The sequence below is a fragment of the Hemiscyllium ocellatum genome, chromosome 12 (assembly GCF_020745735.1).
Source record: "Hemiscyllium ocellatum isolate sHemOce1 chromosome 12, sHemOce1.pat.X.cur, whole genome shotgun sequence".
Lineage (NCBI taxonomy): Eukaryota > Metazoa > Chordata > Chondrichthyes > Orectolobiformes > Hemiscylliidae > Hemiscyllium > Hemiscyllium ocellatum.
Window position 1 is genome coordinate 72,061,710 of NC_083412.1, and position 16,729 is coordinate 72,078,438.

At 43.8% G+C, this 16,729-nt stretch overlaps 1 protein-coding gene and 1 non-coding gene across 7 annotated transcripts in view; one reads left to right on the top strand and one right to left on the bottom strand.

Annotated features, from left to right (window-relative positions):
• Positions 1 to 438: 438 nt before the first annotated feature.
• cmss1 (cms1 ribosomal small subunit homolog) overlaps positions 439 to 16,729 on the bottom strand; it is a 366,499-nt gene continuing 350,208 nt past the window's right edge. For all 6 annotated transcript variants that reach the window (XM_060833691.1, XM_060833692.1, XM_060833693.1 and 3 more), the window contains 4 exons: positions 16,006 to 16,066; positions 10,296 to 10,383; positions 5,627 to 5,715; positions 439 to 637 (listed from right to left, as the gene is read on the bottom strand). In XM_060833691.1, the coding sequence (XP_060689674.1) occupies positions 554 to 637; positions 5,627 to 5,715; positions 10,296 to 10,383; positions 16,006 to 16,066 (322 nt within the window). In that variant the 3' untranslated portion in view covers positions 439 to 553. The remainder of the gene's footprint in view (positions 638 to 5,626; positions 5,716 to 10,295; positions 10,384 to 16,005; positions 16,067 to 16,729) is intronic.
• Positions 1,461 to 1,532, top strand: trnag-ucc (transfer RNA glycine (anticodon UCC)). The gene has a single exon. It is a non-coding gene; the product is annotated as a tRNA-Gly (tRNA).

The window sequence follows — 16,729 nt, forward strand, 5'->3', positions numbered from 1 at the left end:
CTCCTTTGCAGATGTGGACACAGAATTCCAAGTATCATTTCTCAGCATAGTTTTGTACTGTCTCTAGATCCTTCTACAACTGAACAACCTGTCTCCTGACCCTTGGAGTCACTGACAACTTTTGATAGTTTTGAATACATTCAAACTTCTTTGAACATTCATTGGAGACTATCATATCACCATGCTGCATCATTCAAGCCAAAAAAATGGTTCTGGATAACATTGACAATTGCAGTTGAAGTGGCATTTTTAAGATACTTTTTGTATCTTGTAAATTTTGATTTAACTTGTTTTCATGTTTGCATTTCACTTGCGACGTGAACATTGAAAAAATAGTCTGGTTCACTAGTTGTATTCACACAATCTCACAAATAAAGACGAATACATTGTTACAATATAGAAAGACAATAACATCAGAAAACTATTAAGAATGTTTTGCATTTTATTAAATTCAGGAATAAGCATGCAACTTATAATAACAAAAAATCCTGTCTGCTTTCACAAAGGAGGGAACCAACAAATAGGGTTGATTTTTGGCATGGAATAACTGGTCTTAATAGAGACCCAGTTTTACAGATCCACTTTTACAGGCAGGTATGATACTTGTTTCCAGTAGCTTCAATGTTTCCTGTTTCACCTACAAGATATAGCATATGATTTAGCTCAGAATTGCATGGAGTATTAACTTCTAATCTTATATAAAATGATCAGTCTAGTGCAGAGCTCATGTATCAAAAAGAAACAATGGTCAGGTCTAATTTTGCAATTCAAATATATTTTTATATATATGAATAGAATGTATAGTTTATAATGCCTACAGATGAATGACCTAAATAATGTAAATATATAGTACCTACTCTGGAGAATTGGTACATCGCTAAGAATGTTATGTCAGGCTTTGAAATCTAATCCAGATTCTCCTGAGCAGTTTATTATGTTTCAGAAAGTTGACGAGCAATGTTATGACTCAGCAAACAAATGACTGTTTTTTAACTTCTCAGGCAGATGGCTGCCCACTCCCCTCACAAATATCTCTACCCCACCATCATAACCACACATACACAAACCACTTATCCAGTTCAAACCTACTGATGGTAAGGTAATGCCTGGGATTCCAAGTCAAGTGTTTTGTCATGTAATCAATTCTGTTCAATTGAATGGGACTGTGATTTATCAACTTGGAAGAGATGTCCAGCTTCACCTCCTGGGTGGCAGTCGGGCAGAGCAGGTTGCCCACACATTATAGAAATTCCCTTACAAGATCATCTGCAGTAAAATACTTGAAAATTAATTTGGTCATTTATTGATCGCATGTTAGCAAAATAGACGATATTCTTCTTGTAACAAATCTTGGATATCTCAATTTAGCTTCATTTGCCATAGATCTGCCATGGTGGCTCAGTGGTTAGTGCCAGGGACCGAGGTTCAATTCCACCCCTGGGCAACTGTTTAAAAGCAGCGCAATGGTAGTGTAGTGGTGAGCATAGCTGCCTTCCAAGCAGTTGACCTGGGTTCGATTCCCAGCCATCGTAGTGTTGTGCTTTCCATACGGACTTTGAGAGGAAAGGTCTCGAGCATGAGTGTTGCATTCTGTGGTGAAACGGATCTGTCAGGTTGCTTACGGCACGGTGACTCAGTGGTTAGCGCTGCTGCCTCACAGCACTAGGGACCTGGGTTCAATTCCCACCTTGGGCAACTGTGTGTGTGGAGTTTGCGTGGCTTTCCTCCAGTTGCCCTGGTTTCCTCTCACATTCCAAAGATGTGCAGGTTAGGTGAAATGGCCATGCAAATTGCCCGTAGTACTAGGTGCATTAGTCAGGTGTAAACAGGGGACTGGGACTGGGTGGGTTGCTCTTTGGATGGTCGTTGCGGACCTTTTGGGCTGAAGGGCCTGTTTCCATACTGTAGGGAATCTAATCTTAAAAAAAAAGAGGGGTGCAGAAATCTCAACTTTAACAAGGGTGACACGGTGGCTCTGTGGTTAGCACTGCAGCCTCACAGCATCAGGGTCCCAGGTTCAATTCCAGCCTCGGGCGACTGTCTGTGTGGAGTTTGCACATTCTCCCCGTGTCTGTGTGGGTTTCCTCCGGGTACTTCGGTTTCTTCCCACAGTCACAAAGATGTGCAGGTCAGGTGAATTGGCCATGCTAAATTGCCCATAGTATTAGGTGTGTTTGTCAGAGGGAAATGGGTCTGGGAGGGTTACTTTTCGGAGGGTCGGTGTGGACTGGTTGAGCCGAAAGGCCTGTTTCCACACTGGAGGGAATCTAATCTAATCTATATATTCATCAGTCACACTCAAATATAAAACAAATCATGATTTGGGACATCATGAACCTGTTGTGCTTGATGTATAATTATTTATTCAGCAGTAAATCGTCCCAGATGCTGAATTATGTTTAATTATACTTACGATTATAATTTGAATAATTTTTTCAAATAAATTACCGAATGAGATCTAATTCATCTGTTATCCATCCAGGGTGATATTGAATATGATACTTAAATTCTATCGAAAGCCATTAAACAAGGTACGTAGAAACACAGCGTTGTACAGCACAGAAACAGAACCTTCGGTCCAGCTCACTCATGCTGATCAGATATCTTATATTAATGAGTTTTTGGCTCATCCCTCTAAACCCTTCCTAGTCATATACCCATCCAGATGCCTTTTAAATGTTGTAATTGTACCAGCCTCCACCATTTCCTCTGGCAGCTCTTTCCATACATGCACCATCCTCTACTTGAAAAAAAATTGCCCTTTTGGTCCCTTTTAAACTATTCCTCTCTCACCTTAAATTATGCTCTCTAATTGTGACTCCCCAACCCTAGGATGAAGACTTTGTCTATTCACCCTATCCATGCCCTTCATGATTTTATAAACCTCTATAAAGTAACAACTCTGCCTCCAATGCTCCAAGAAAAATAGACCTAGCCTGTTAATCTTCTCCCGATAGCTCAAACCCTCCAACACCAGCAACATCCTTGTAAATATTTGCTGCACCCTTTTAAGTTTAACAACATCTTTCCTATAGCAGGGAGACCAAAATTGAATGGAGTGTTCCAAAAGTGGCCTAACAAATGTCCAGTACACTTGCAACATGACACTCCAACCCCTATACTCAATGTACTGACCATTAAAGTCTACTTGTGATTCCACCTTAAGGATCTTGAACCTGCAACTCAAGGTTTCTTTGCTTGACCCCATTTCCCAGGGCTCTATATTAAGTGTATAGATTCTGCCCTGATTTGCCTTTCCAAAATGCAATACTTATCTAAACTAAACACTTATCTAAACTCACACTTATCTAAATTAAACTTCATCTGCCACTCCCTGTTCCATCTAATCAAGTTCCTGTTGTACTCTGAGATAGCCTTCTTCATTGTCAATTATATGACCAATTTCCATGTCATCTGCAAATTTACTAATGACTTTTCTTTTATATTCACATCCAACTCATTTATATAAATGACAATAAGCAGTGGATCCAACGCTGATCCTTGAGGCATATCTCTGGTAACAGGTCTCCAGTCTGAAAAACAACTCTTACCACCATCCACTCTCCTACCTTTTAGCCAATTTTGTATCCAAATGGCTAGCTCCCCTCTGGATTCTATGTGATTTAACCTTGACAATTAGCCTACCATGCAGAACCTTGTCAAATGTCTTGATAAAGTCCATACAACCAACGGTCAGCACTCTGCCTTCATCAATCCTCTGTCACTTCTTTAAAAACTCAATCAAATCAGTGAGACATGATCTCCTGACATCATGACATCACAGAGCTATGTTGAGTATCCCTAATTAGTCCTTGCCTTTCCAAATACATGCAAATATTGTACCTCAGAATCTCCTCCAACAACTTATTCACTACTGACATCAGGTTCACCGGTCTGTAGTTCCCAGGCTTTTTCTTACCACCTTTTCTAAATAATAGCACCACATTTGCACTCTACAAACTTCCAGCTCCTCATCTACGGCTATCGATGATACAAATATCTCAGCAAGGGGTCCAGCAATCATTTCCCTAACTTCCCACAAAGTTCTAGGATACACTTGATCAGCTCCTGGGCATTAATGCATCATTGTGCATTTTAAGACATTCAGCACCCCCTCTTCTGTAATATGGGTACTTTTCAAGATGTGACTCTAGCTTCTTTATTTTTCTCCGTAGTAAATAATGACACAAAATATTTGTTTAGTATTTCACCCATCTTCTGTGGTTCCATACATAGGCTGCCTTGCTAATCTTTAAGGGCCCTATTCTCACTCTGGTTGCTCTTTTGTCCTTAATACATTGTAGAATCCCTTTGGATTCTCCTTAGACCTATTTGCCAAAGCTATCTTATATCCCCTTTTTGCCTTCTTGATGTCCCTCTTGAGTAAACTCCTACTGCCCTTACACTGCTGAAGGGATTCACTCGATCCCAGTTGTCTATACCTACTACATGTCTCTTTCTTTTTTTTGATCACAACCTCAGTTTCTCTTGTCATCAGCATTCCACACACCTACCAGCCATGCCCTTCACATGAACAGGGACATATTTCTCTGGACCCTCACTATCTCATTTATGAAGGCCTCCCACTTTGCAAGTAAAGGAATATTTGTAGTAAGTCTCTCCCAATCAACTTTTGAAAATTCTTGCCTAATACCATCAAAAAATGGCCTTACTCCAATTTAAAACTTTAACTTTAAGATCAGGTCTATCCTTTTCCATTACTACTTTAAAATTAATAGAATTATGATCACTGGTCCTAAAGTGCTCTCCCACTGACACTTCAGTCACTTGCCCTGCGTCATCTCCCAAGAGAAGGTCAGGTTTTGCTCTTTCTCTAGTAGGTACATCCACATACTGGATCAGAAAATTTTCTTATACACACTTAAAATTCCTCTCCATCCAAGCTCTTAACACTATGGCAGTTCCAGTCTATGTTTGAAAAGTTAAAATCCCCTACCATTACCACCCTATCATTCTTACTGATAACTGAGATCTCCATACAAATTTGCTCTGAATTTTCCACTGACTACTGGGGGGCCTTTAGCACAATCCCAGTAAGGTGATCATCCTTTTCATATTTCTCAGTTCCACTGGAATAACTTCATTGGACATATTCCTAGGAATATTCCCAATCATAAACATCACTCCTCCTCTTGTCCCCATTTTTATCCTTCCTACACCCTGGAACATCAAGCTGCCAGCCCTGCCCATTCCTGAGCCACGTTTTTGTAATACCTATGATATTCCAATCCCATGTTCCCAACCATGTCTTGAGTTTTATTGCCTTACCTGTCAGGGCTTGTAAATTGAAATAAATGCAGTTTAATTGATCAACCTTACCTCGTCCTCTGTCTTGTTCTTACCTGCTTTGTCTATTTGACTCACTCCTCTTCTAAACTGTACCAGCCTCAGACTTTTCTCACTATTTCTCTGCGTTCTCCCCTTATTAGTTTAAAGCCTCCCAAATTCCTCTAGCAAATCTGCCCACCACGAGATTACTCACATTCCAATTCAAGTGCAACCTGAACTGTTTACACAGTTCACTTCTACCCTATTGAAAACAGGTATTTTATTCACAGATACATAATCATGCCTATTTATGGGTAGCTTAATAAATTATAAATACCTCTGGAATATCCATTAATCTTCTAAGCTTCTGATCACGCCAATTCCAATCAAGGATTACATACTTCAGAGACTGTATACTGAGTCCATCTGGAAAGCAGGAAAGAGTTAAAATTTGCAATCATTAGCCACGATAGTCAACACTTCAAAATTCAACTGCTAGTTATAAGTAATCCTGAGAGTAAATTAGTCTTAATATAATTGTCCCTTGTATAAATTTCATGTCTCTTACATCATAACTGGGAACAGCTGGTCTGGAACTCACTATTTCTATTTATAAAGTGACTGCAGTGGAACATTGTAATGTAATGACAGGAGGAGTGAAGTACTTAAGGGGCAAGATTTTGAAGGAGGTGGTGGGAAGATAGAATCTAAATCCATTTTATCACCATATTTTCAATCCATGGAGGCAGGGTCAGGCTTGTCTCATGCAGAGTTGGCCACAGAGGTGAACAATAGCAAAGGCAGTCTCATTAAAAGGCCCACCTTAAGTCTCCAGAATGCTCGCCCAGGTATGTTGATACTATTGCCAGGTGACCTAATTGTGAATACTTGGCTGAGCTCCAACAGCCACAACTGACCAGCTCAGGAGAGGAGCTGTTTATAAAACATGAAGGAAAGTGTCTAGTTAGAAAGCTGGAGGAAAAATGTCAAATTTATTGAGCCACATCATAATGAGTTTATTGTTTCTTTGATGCACTTTTTCAATGTGTGGATGCATACTTGGATATCTTAAAAAGTATGAAGTGGATTAAATATTCTATAATTGATATGGATGGTTCTCTCCAATAAATACACATGGGTTGCAAAGAGTCATTTGACAGAGCAGACAACAGACTTATGATAAAAGTTACAGCTTATGGAATAAACAAGACGATAGCAACATGGATACATAATTGGCTGATAGATACACAAAAGGATTAATGGTGAACAGATTTATGTTTGGCTGAAGGAAGGTCAGCAGTGGCGATCTTCTGGAGTTGGCTTTAGGCTCCTTACTTTTCCTGAATGATATTAATAATCCAGATTTGGGCATACAGGGGACAATTTCCAAGTCTGCTAATGGTGCATTGAAAACTTAGAGGAGGTCAGTGGGCTAAAGTGACAAAAGGACATTGCCAAGTTGGTGGAGTGGGCAGATGAGTGGCAGATAAAAGCTCAATGTGGACAAGTTGAAGTGATATATTTTGGGAGAAAGGACTTGAAGATATGGTATAAAATAAAGGGCAGTACTTCAAAGGGTGAGCAGGAACAAAGATCTGCTACATATATATCTATAATTTAATTCATTCATGGAATTGTAGCTAAAACAGCATTTATTGACCATCCCTAATTCCCCAGAGAGCATCAGATTCAACCACATTACTGAGAGTCTGAAGTCACGTTTCGGCCAAACCAGGTAAATATGGCAGAGTTCCTTCCCTAAAGGACATCAGTAAACCAGATGGGTTTTTACAACAACTATCAGTGGTTACATGGTTACGATTAATCTACCTGGATTTTATTTTGAAAAACTGATACTTCACCCAAGGTCATGATTTGGAGATGCCGGTGTTGGATTGGTGTGTACAAAGTTAAAAATCACACAACACCAGGTTATAGTCCAACAGGTTTAATTGGAAGCACACTAGCTTTCGGAGCGACGCTCCTTCATCAGGTGATTGTGGAGGGCTTGATCGTAACACAGAATTTATAGCAAAAATTTGCAGTGTGATGGGTGGGGGGGGGGTGTCAGTTACTAAATAAGACACATATACTTTATAGTCACTCAAAGTGGTAGAACAAGTAATTATTAACAGCAGCTGAGAAAACAGCAGAATCCTACCCTTGGTAATGGGGCATATAGTACAGGAGCAAGAAGGTTATGCTGTTCATATAAGACACTGGTCAGACCTAAGCTGGAGCATTGTGCATTGTTAGGAAAGACATGAACGCATTGAACAGAATGCAGTACAGAACCAGGAGAGTGGTCCCAGCAATGAGAAACTTCAATTATGAAGATAAACTGGAGAAGTTGGGACTGTTTCCCTTGTAAAGAAGGATGAGAGGAGGTTTGGAAGAAATTTTCAAATTCAAGATGGGCCTGGACAGAGTAGATAGAGAGAAACTGTTGAATAAAAGCAAACTACTACAGATGCTGGAAATGCAAGAGAATGGCACCATGTCATATTGCCCATTTAGACAGCCAGTGCAGACACAACGAACCAAACAGCCTTCCTCTACATTATAATGATTCTCTGGTAACGTTGTAAGAGCTGCAGTTTTTTTTCCCCCAAAGGAGGGTATTCTTTTTATGAATACTTTGAAGCAACTACCACTATTATTATATGGCTTATTGGTTCTCTTCACACTGCATACTTAATGAAAGTCCATGAAGATTGCATGGGAGTAATGGGAGGGGCTTGGGGATATGAGGGGACATGGGGATAGGAAGAGACATGGGTAAATGTATCTGTCAGCAGGTTCCTGAATTGAGACTATGTTTCACAAGATGATCAGGCTGGATGGGATCTGCAGGGCATAGACTCACTCTCCTCACACCTATCATATGCCAGCACAAATTGCCAAAGACGAAAATGGGAATAGGAACGGCAGTGAGAATCTCAGAAATGGGTCCAGCCCATAACTTTTAAAGACATACAATGTTAACCTAGCTCTGCAAAAACCTGCAAAATATCTGCTTCCAGACTTGTTCTAATCAACAGACTTGTTGCAAGGAATTAATGAGAAGTAAGAGAACCAGCACAGTAAATTTGGAGTTTGGAGAATTTTACGTACATCTGTTTCCCTTTTAAAATAAATTCTATCGTAGGTTGTGAGTATAATGACAACAACACTGTTTATGCTGAATTCAAAATGAAAAATAAAACATATAATTTAAGGTATAATTATATAGTGATAGACCAGACAGTTTTGACAGACTGACATATAGACATGACTTAATTTTGCCTTTCAGCCAGTATATACTTCAATTCTGTCTGGCACAACACCCACGGATAAGCTTTAATTTTAAATTTAAGATGTGCAAGAATAGCTACAAGGAGTATAGATTATACTGTGGCTGTGTCAATATTTCTTCATCTGAATAAGAGACACAACAATGCAAACCTGAACGAAAAAATATGGAAGACATGAAATTTAACTCTGTAAACTTTGACGGAGTTAATCTCCAGTTCCAAACATCCCAGTTCCAATGGCACTAGTCACCCTCAAATTGACCTGGTATATTAAAACGACAAATGCTGGAGATCGCAGCTGGTCAGGCAGCATCCATGGAGAGAGTGGAAGCTAATGTTTCGAGTCGAAATGACTCTTCATCAGAGCTGGAGAAGTGTGGAGGGACAACAGTTACACTACAGCTTGCAGGGGTGAGGGTGGGTGGAGAATAGATATTCATTGTTTACATTAAGTGATCAGAATGTGAGAATGACAGAACAATGGTGTGTCTCCCGCCAGACTGGAAGGAGAGTAAGTGGAATGGGGGAGGGGAGGACATGATAACAAGGTAAAAGAAAGAAAAGAAATGGTTCATAATTTAAATGTGTTGAACTCAACATTACATCCAGAAGACTGAAAAGTGCCTAGTCTGAAGATGAGGTGTTGTTCCTCCAGTTTGCGCTGTGTTTCACTGGAACACTGCAGCATGCCATGGATAGATGCAGCATGCAAGCAGGGCGCTGTGTTAAAATGACTGGCTGCAGGAAGGTCAAGGTCCTGCTTGTGCACAGACCAGAGGTGTTCTGCAAAGCGGTCAGCCAGTCTGCATTTGGTTTCTCCAATATAGAGTAGACCACATTGGGTGCTGTGAATACAATGCACCAAGATTGGAGGAGGTACTGACTCTTTGTACTCTGTGGCCTATTCTACATTCAAGAAACCTAACACTGAGAGCCGGAGTGGAGCAGGGACAGCTGTTGGACTGGACTGACTGTGGACTGGTGCAGGTGGTCAGTGGTTTATGAGGCGGGTCAGACCACATGTGGAAGCCCCTGTGCTGAGCTACTGAAATGTAATGTTTATCTGTAATTTGTTTATCTGACTGTAATGTTTATCCTCTTAACTATGTCTTACTTCTAACTTCGGAGAAAGTGAAGAATGCAGATTCTGGAGATCAGAGTCAAAAAGTGTGGTGTTGGAAACGGACAGCAGGTAAGGGAGCATCTGAGGAGCAGGAGAGACAACGTTTCAAGCATAAGCTCCAAGAAGGCTGAGAGATAAATGGAAGGGGATGAGGCTGGGGGAAGGTAGGTGGGAATGCGATAGGTAGATGAAGGTGTGTGGGTGATGGTGATAGGTCAGAATGGACGGTGAAATGGATAAGTGTGAAGGAAGATGGACAGATAGGACGGTTCAAGAGGATTGGATGGTTGGAGGGTTGGATCTGGGATAAGGTGAGGAGAGGGGAGATGAGGAAACTGGTGACATTCACATTGATGCCGTGTGGTTGGAGAGTCCCAAGGTGGAAGATGAGACGTTTTTCCTCCAGCTGTCGGGTGACTAGCATCTGGCGGTGGAGGAGGCCCAGGTCCTGCATATCCTTGGCAGAGTGGGAACACTTCAACTGCCCCTCCCACTCCATGTTAAATGTACGCAAAGTAATAATTGATTAACCCTCTGAATAACCTGAAGGCATACAAACAAACCCACTCCAACAGCTTGGGATTTTCTACCTTGCTCGATGAGACTTCTAATCCGTCCTGGTGTTCCTACACCAAGGTGTACCACCCCCTTGGCAAGCCATTTTATCTGGTCGTCTACCTGGATGAGAAATGGAACAGAATGAGTTCCTGTAAACAAAAAACTGAACAGAAAAAATACAAACTATAACAACTCAAGCAGACATATAATTGAAAATATCTTCTTATTTCACGACTGAGTGATCAAGAACTGACAAGCCACATTAATGGGTGGTTATCAAGACAAAGGGGAGGGGAGGGGAGGAGGGGGGAGTAGCCCACACTATTATTATAGGGTCAGGAGAAGAATTCCTGCTCCGCCCAGCTTCACAAAAACAATTGTAATAAAACAAAGTTAACTTTTGAGTACTACCTTGTCAGGTGGTAATAAATCTGGAAAAACTGAATTGATTGCACACATGTTGTTGAACTTCTGGCAGCCATTGTGTGAAGGAGACCACACTCAATCTTTGCACAGTTTATATTTATTTGCAACATGAAATACCATAAATGTGGAACTTCTCGCCCAACACCCAGTCTCCAGAAGTGTTTCCATGAAATGTATTCAAATAAGGAATGTCCTCCACTTGTTTATCCTTATTTTATGTTTAGTCAGTTCATACACAGCATGAACTCTGCACAGCTAAGGAGCAATTTCCTGAAACCGGGTATCATAGAATCCTTACAGGCCCTTCGGCCCAACAAGTTCACATCAACCCTCCGAACAGTAGTGCACCCAGACCCATTCCCCTACCCTACTATCCCTGACTAATGCACCTAAATTGCACATCCCTGAACAGTATGGGCAATTTAGCATTGCCAATTCACCGAACCTGCACATCTTTGGATTGTGGGAGGAAACCACTGCACTGAGACGGGACCCACACAGACACAGGGAGAATGTGTAAACTCCACAAGGTTGGAATCGAACCTGAAGTCCTAGAGCTGGGAGGCAGCAGTGCTAATCACTGAGCCACCATGCTGTCCACATGCCCTTGTTTATTGGATACAATTCCCTTTAAGGCAGGTACCATGGGCATTTGGCCAGAAATTGAACACCACAGATATCCTTATAAATCCTAACAAGGAGCTACTGGTCTCCCACAATGTCAGGTAAAGTTTCCAACTTATTTTTTCCTTATCAAATTAGGTATCAGCTGCTGCTTTGAAAAATAATTCATTTAAGGTGAATATTTTGCAAATTCTCAATGAGTGCTGACAGATTTAATGTTATACCTGGAGCACCGGCAATATTTATTTTGAAGATATTTGAACAATCCAATGTTAACGTCTCAAATGGAGCAGAGAACTGAATCAAATGAAGACTAAAAGTATCATGTTTTTCACAGTCACCTTATTTATTGTTAGCTGATTGGAACTGGCAAAACAAATCGTGTTCATTTAAATGAGAGCTATGTTTTAATGGAGTCATGCAAATGTCTATGCTACTAAGATTTTACTTATTTTGGTCAAAAGTAAGGAAGTGCTTACAGAGCGCTTTAGGAAACATCTCTGGGACACCCGCACCAATCAACCACATCGCCCTGTGGCCCAACATTTCAATTCCCCCTCCCACTCTGCCGAGGACATGGAGGTCCTGGGCCTCCTTCACCGCCGCTCCCTCACCACCAGACACCTGGAGGAAGAATGCTTCATCTTCCGCCTCAGAACACTTCAACCCCAGGGAATCAGTGTGGACTTAACAGTTTCCTCATTTCCCCTTCCCCCACCTCACCCCAGTTCCAAACTTCCAGCTAAGCACTGTCCCCATGACTTGTCCTACCTGCCTATCTTCATTTCCACCTATCCACTCCGCCCTCCTCCCTGACCTATCACCTTCATCCCCTCCCCCACTCACCCATTGTACTCTATGCTACTTTCTCCCCACCCCCACACTCCTCTCATTTATCTCTCCACCCTTCAGGCACTCTGCCTGTATTCCTGACGAAGGGCTTTTGCCCGAAACGTCGATTTTACTGCTCCTCGGATACTGCCTGAACCGCTGTGCTTTTCCAGCACCACTAATCCAGAATCTGGATTCCAGCATCTGCAGTCATTGTTTTTACCTCGTTGATTTTAACCCTACTGCAAATCCTCTTGCAAGGATGCCTGCTTTGAAGAAGTTTTCCTCCTCTCTTTACAAGAATCTCAGGGAGTTCCTCTCCCACTGCAACTCCCAGGTCATTTCCTCTGCCCTGAAGCTCTTCAACCATGTCCTGAAACAGACTCGCTACTACAGCCACATTTGCTTCCTCAGTGCCTGCCTCCGTAACCAACTCATCCCACACGGAGTCTGGACCACCTTTAAACCAGCCGAGTTCGGAACCAAACAGGACAAACAGTACAGACTACAGATTCAAAAACACCAGCAACGGTTCTCCGTCAAGATCCTAGCAATGCGCCGACACCAAACCTCTCTACAGTCAGCCCTACCTCAGCTGAGGGCCACATTCTCTCAGAACTGCAAAGAACCCCTTCTGTACTATATCCTCAGGAGAATTCATACTCTCAAGAACAGTATTTCAACTCCATCTCAAACATCAAAAACTATAAGTACAACAAACTTTTATCCACCCACCTCCATATTCAGCGCTCCTCAAATATTCCAGTAGATTCCCCTGGTCTCTGAAACTGCTCGGACGCCATCAGCCATACGGCTGGTGCAGCCACCAGCCCCACACTGATTGATGACATCACTTCCGCCCTCATCACGGCCATTTCCACAGCCACTTCTGCCCCTCACAATTCCTCATGCACCACATGTGACATCACTTTCGCCCCCCACATCATCACTGATGTCACACGCTCAGTGACTTCCGTTCCCCCCCCACTGCCGTGTTTGCCAATACTTCCGCCCCCACTGCCAATTACCTGCATTCTGCTGACACGCCCCCACAGATCCACTGTCACCATGCCCGCCCCCAGAACCCTGAGGGGAACACCACCCCTGCTCATGACTCCACCCCCATTCCCCCTACCACCACACCCACTTCAGTTACTGCCTCCGCCCCCCACTCCCAGCTCCACACCCACACCAGATCCCAGCTCCCGGCCCTGCCGCGTTTTCACCATCCCTCCAGATCCCCCCCTCACGATCAGTCCTCAGCAAAGGACTCACCTTCATCCCCCTCCGTCCACGCATCAATGAGTTTAATACACGCCGTGACGTCGAACACTTCTTCCGCTGCCTCCGCCTCCGAGCTTACTTTCACAATCAGGACTCCTGCCCACCTTCCAAGGACCTCTTCGCCCACCTCTAACACACTCCATCCACCTGGAAACCCTGTGCTGGCCTATTACCCGCCCTCGACCTCTTCATTTCAAACTGCCACCGGGACATTAACCGCCTCAAACTGTCTATCCCACTCCCCCACTCCAACCTCTCACCCTCACAATGCGCAGCCCTCCAATCCCTCTGCTCCAATCCTGACCTCACCATCAAGCCAACAGATAAAGGAGGTGCAGTGGTTGTCTGGCGCACTGACCTCTACACCGCTGAACCCTGACGCCAACTCAAGGACACCTCTTCCTAACGTCCCCTCGACCATGACCCCACCCCCCATCACCAAATCATCATCTCCCAAACCATACAGAACCTCATCACCTCAGGAGATCTCCCACCCATAGCTTCCAACCTCTTAATCCGGGAACCCCGCACTGCCCGGTTCTACCTCCTTCCCAAGATCCACAAGCCTGATCACCCTTGCCGACCCATTGTCTCAGCATGCTCCTGCCCCACTGAACTCATTTCTACCTACCTCGACACTGTCCTATCCCCCCCTAGTCCAGGAACTCCGCACATACATTCGAGACACCACCCATGCCCTCCACCTCCTCCAAGACTTCCTTTTCCCTGGCCCCCAACGCCTCATCTTCACCATGGATATCCAATCCCTCTACACTTCCATCCACCACGACCAGGGCCTCCAAGCCCTCCGTTTCTTCCTCCATCAACGTCCCTAACAGTACTCTTCCACCGACACTCTCATTCATTTGGCCGAACTGGTCCTCACCCTTAACAATCTATTCTTCAAATCCTCCCACTTCCTCCAGACCAAAGGGTTAGCCATGGGCACTTGTATGCGCCCCAGCTATGCCTATCTCTTTGCTGGCTACGTAGAACAGTCCATCTTCTGTAATTACATTGGCACCACTCCCCACCTCTTCTTCCGCTACATTGATGACTGCACTGGCACCACCTCAAGCTCCCGCGAGGAGGTTCAACAATTCATCAACTTCACCAACACATTCCACCCTGACCTTAAATTTACCTGGACCATCTCTGACACCTCCCTCCCCTTCCTGAACCTCTCCATCTCCATTAATGACGACCGACTTGACACCAACATTTTTTACAAACTCACCGACTCTCATAGCTACCTGGATTACACCTCTTCCCACTCTACCTCCTGCAAAAATGCCATCCCGTATTCCCAATTCCTCCGCCTCCGCCGTATCTGCTCCCAGGAGGACCAGTTCCACCACAGAACACACCAGAGGGCCTCCTTCTTTAGAGACTGCAATTTCCCTTTGCATGTGGTTAAAGATGCCCTCCAACGCATCTCATCCACATCCCACACCTCCACCCTCAGACCCCACCCCTCCAACCGTAACAAGGACAGAACCCCCCCCAGTGCTCACCTTCCACCCTACCAACCTTTGCATAAACCAAATCATCTGCCGACATTTCCGCCACCTCCAAATGGACCCCACCACCAGGGATATATTTCCCTCCCCACCCATTTCTGCTTTCCGCAAAGACCGTTCCCTCCGTGACTACCTGGTCAGGTCCACGTGCCCCTACAACCCACCCTCCCGTCCTGGCACCTTCCCCTGTCACTGCAGGAATTCCAAAACCTGCACCTACACCCCCTCCTTCACCTCCATCTAAGGCCCTAAAGGAGCCTTCCACATCCATCAAAGTGTTACCTGCACATCCACCAATATCATTTATTGTATCTGTTGTTCCCAATGCGGTCTCCTCTACATTGGGGAGACTGAACGCCTCCTAGCAGAGCACTTTAGGAAACATCTCTGGGACACCCGCACCAATCAACCACACCGCCCTGTTGCCCAACATTTCAACTCCCCCTCCCACTCTGCCGAGGACATGGAGGTCTTGTGCCTCCTTCACCGCCGCTCCCTCACCACCAGACGCCTGGAGGAAGAACGCCTCATCTTCCGCCTCGGAACACTTCAACCCCAGGGCATCAATCTGGACTTCAACAGTTTCCTCATTTCCCCTTCTCCCACCTCACCCCAGTTCCAAACTTCCAGCTCAGCACTGTCCCCATGACCTGTCCTACCTGCCTATCTTCTTTTCCAGCTATCCACTCCACCGTCCTCCCTGACCTATCACCTTCATATCCTCCCCCACTCACCCATTGTACTCTATGCTACTTTCTCCCTCCTCTCATTTATCTCTCCGCCCTTCAGGCACTCTGCCTGTATTCCTGATGAAGGGCTTTTGCCCGAAACGTCGATTTTACTGCTCCTCAGATGCTGCCTGAACTGCTGTGCTCTTCCAGCACCACTAATCCAGAATCTGGTTTCCAGCATCTGCAGTCATTGTTTTTACCTCTCTGGATTAACGCTCCAGTGATAATACTACCAGACCATTGTCTCCCCCTCAATCCTTCATGATGATCTATCACTTTTAAATGTTAATTAAATTAGTGCAAATTTTAATGAGATGCACACTTACCTTAATATGCTTTGCAAACAATTTTAGAGTCTTACAGTCACCTTTAAAAGCTGTTATCGTTCTGCCAAAACAAATGAGATACAATCATTATCGTCATGCCCTGTTTACTCTAAATGGGTTGAAACCTACATTTAAGAAGCTGAGAGAACAATGCTGGGTGAGCATGTTAAATGTTCACAGGCAAAAGTAGATGGGGAGATAAACTGCATAATATTGTTACAGCAAAGCTTGCAGTGTATGAATCCAAACACAATTTGCTTTTTTTTCCTCCAGTTTATTCTCATCATGACTTTCAAGAAGACTTTGCTTGTTCTGGAATGTAGCTTCTTAGTTGGTAGAGTCATAGAGATATATAGCATGGAAAAAGATCCTTTGGTCGAACTCGTCCATACTGACCAGATATCCCAACCTAATCTTGTCCCATTTGCCAGCAATTGGCCCATATCCCTCTAAATCCTTCCTATTCATATACCCATCCAGACGCCTTTTAAATGTTGGAATTATACCTGTCTCCACCACTTCCTCTGGCAGCTTAATCCATACACGCACCAGCCTCTGTGTGAACAAGCTGTTCCTTAGGCCCCTTTTATATCTTTCCCCTCTCACTCTAAACCTATGCCCTCTAGTTCTGGACTACCCCACTCCAGGGAAAAGACTTTGTTGATTTATCGTATCCATGCCCCTCATGATTTTATAAACCTCTATGAAGTTACCCCTCATCCTT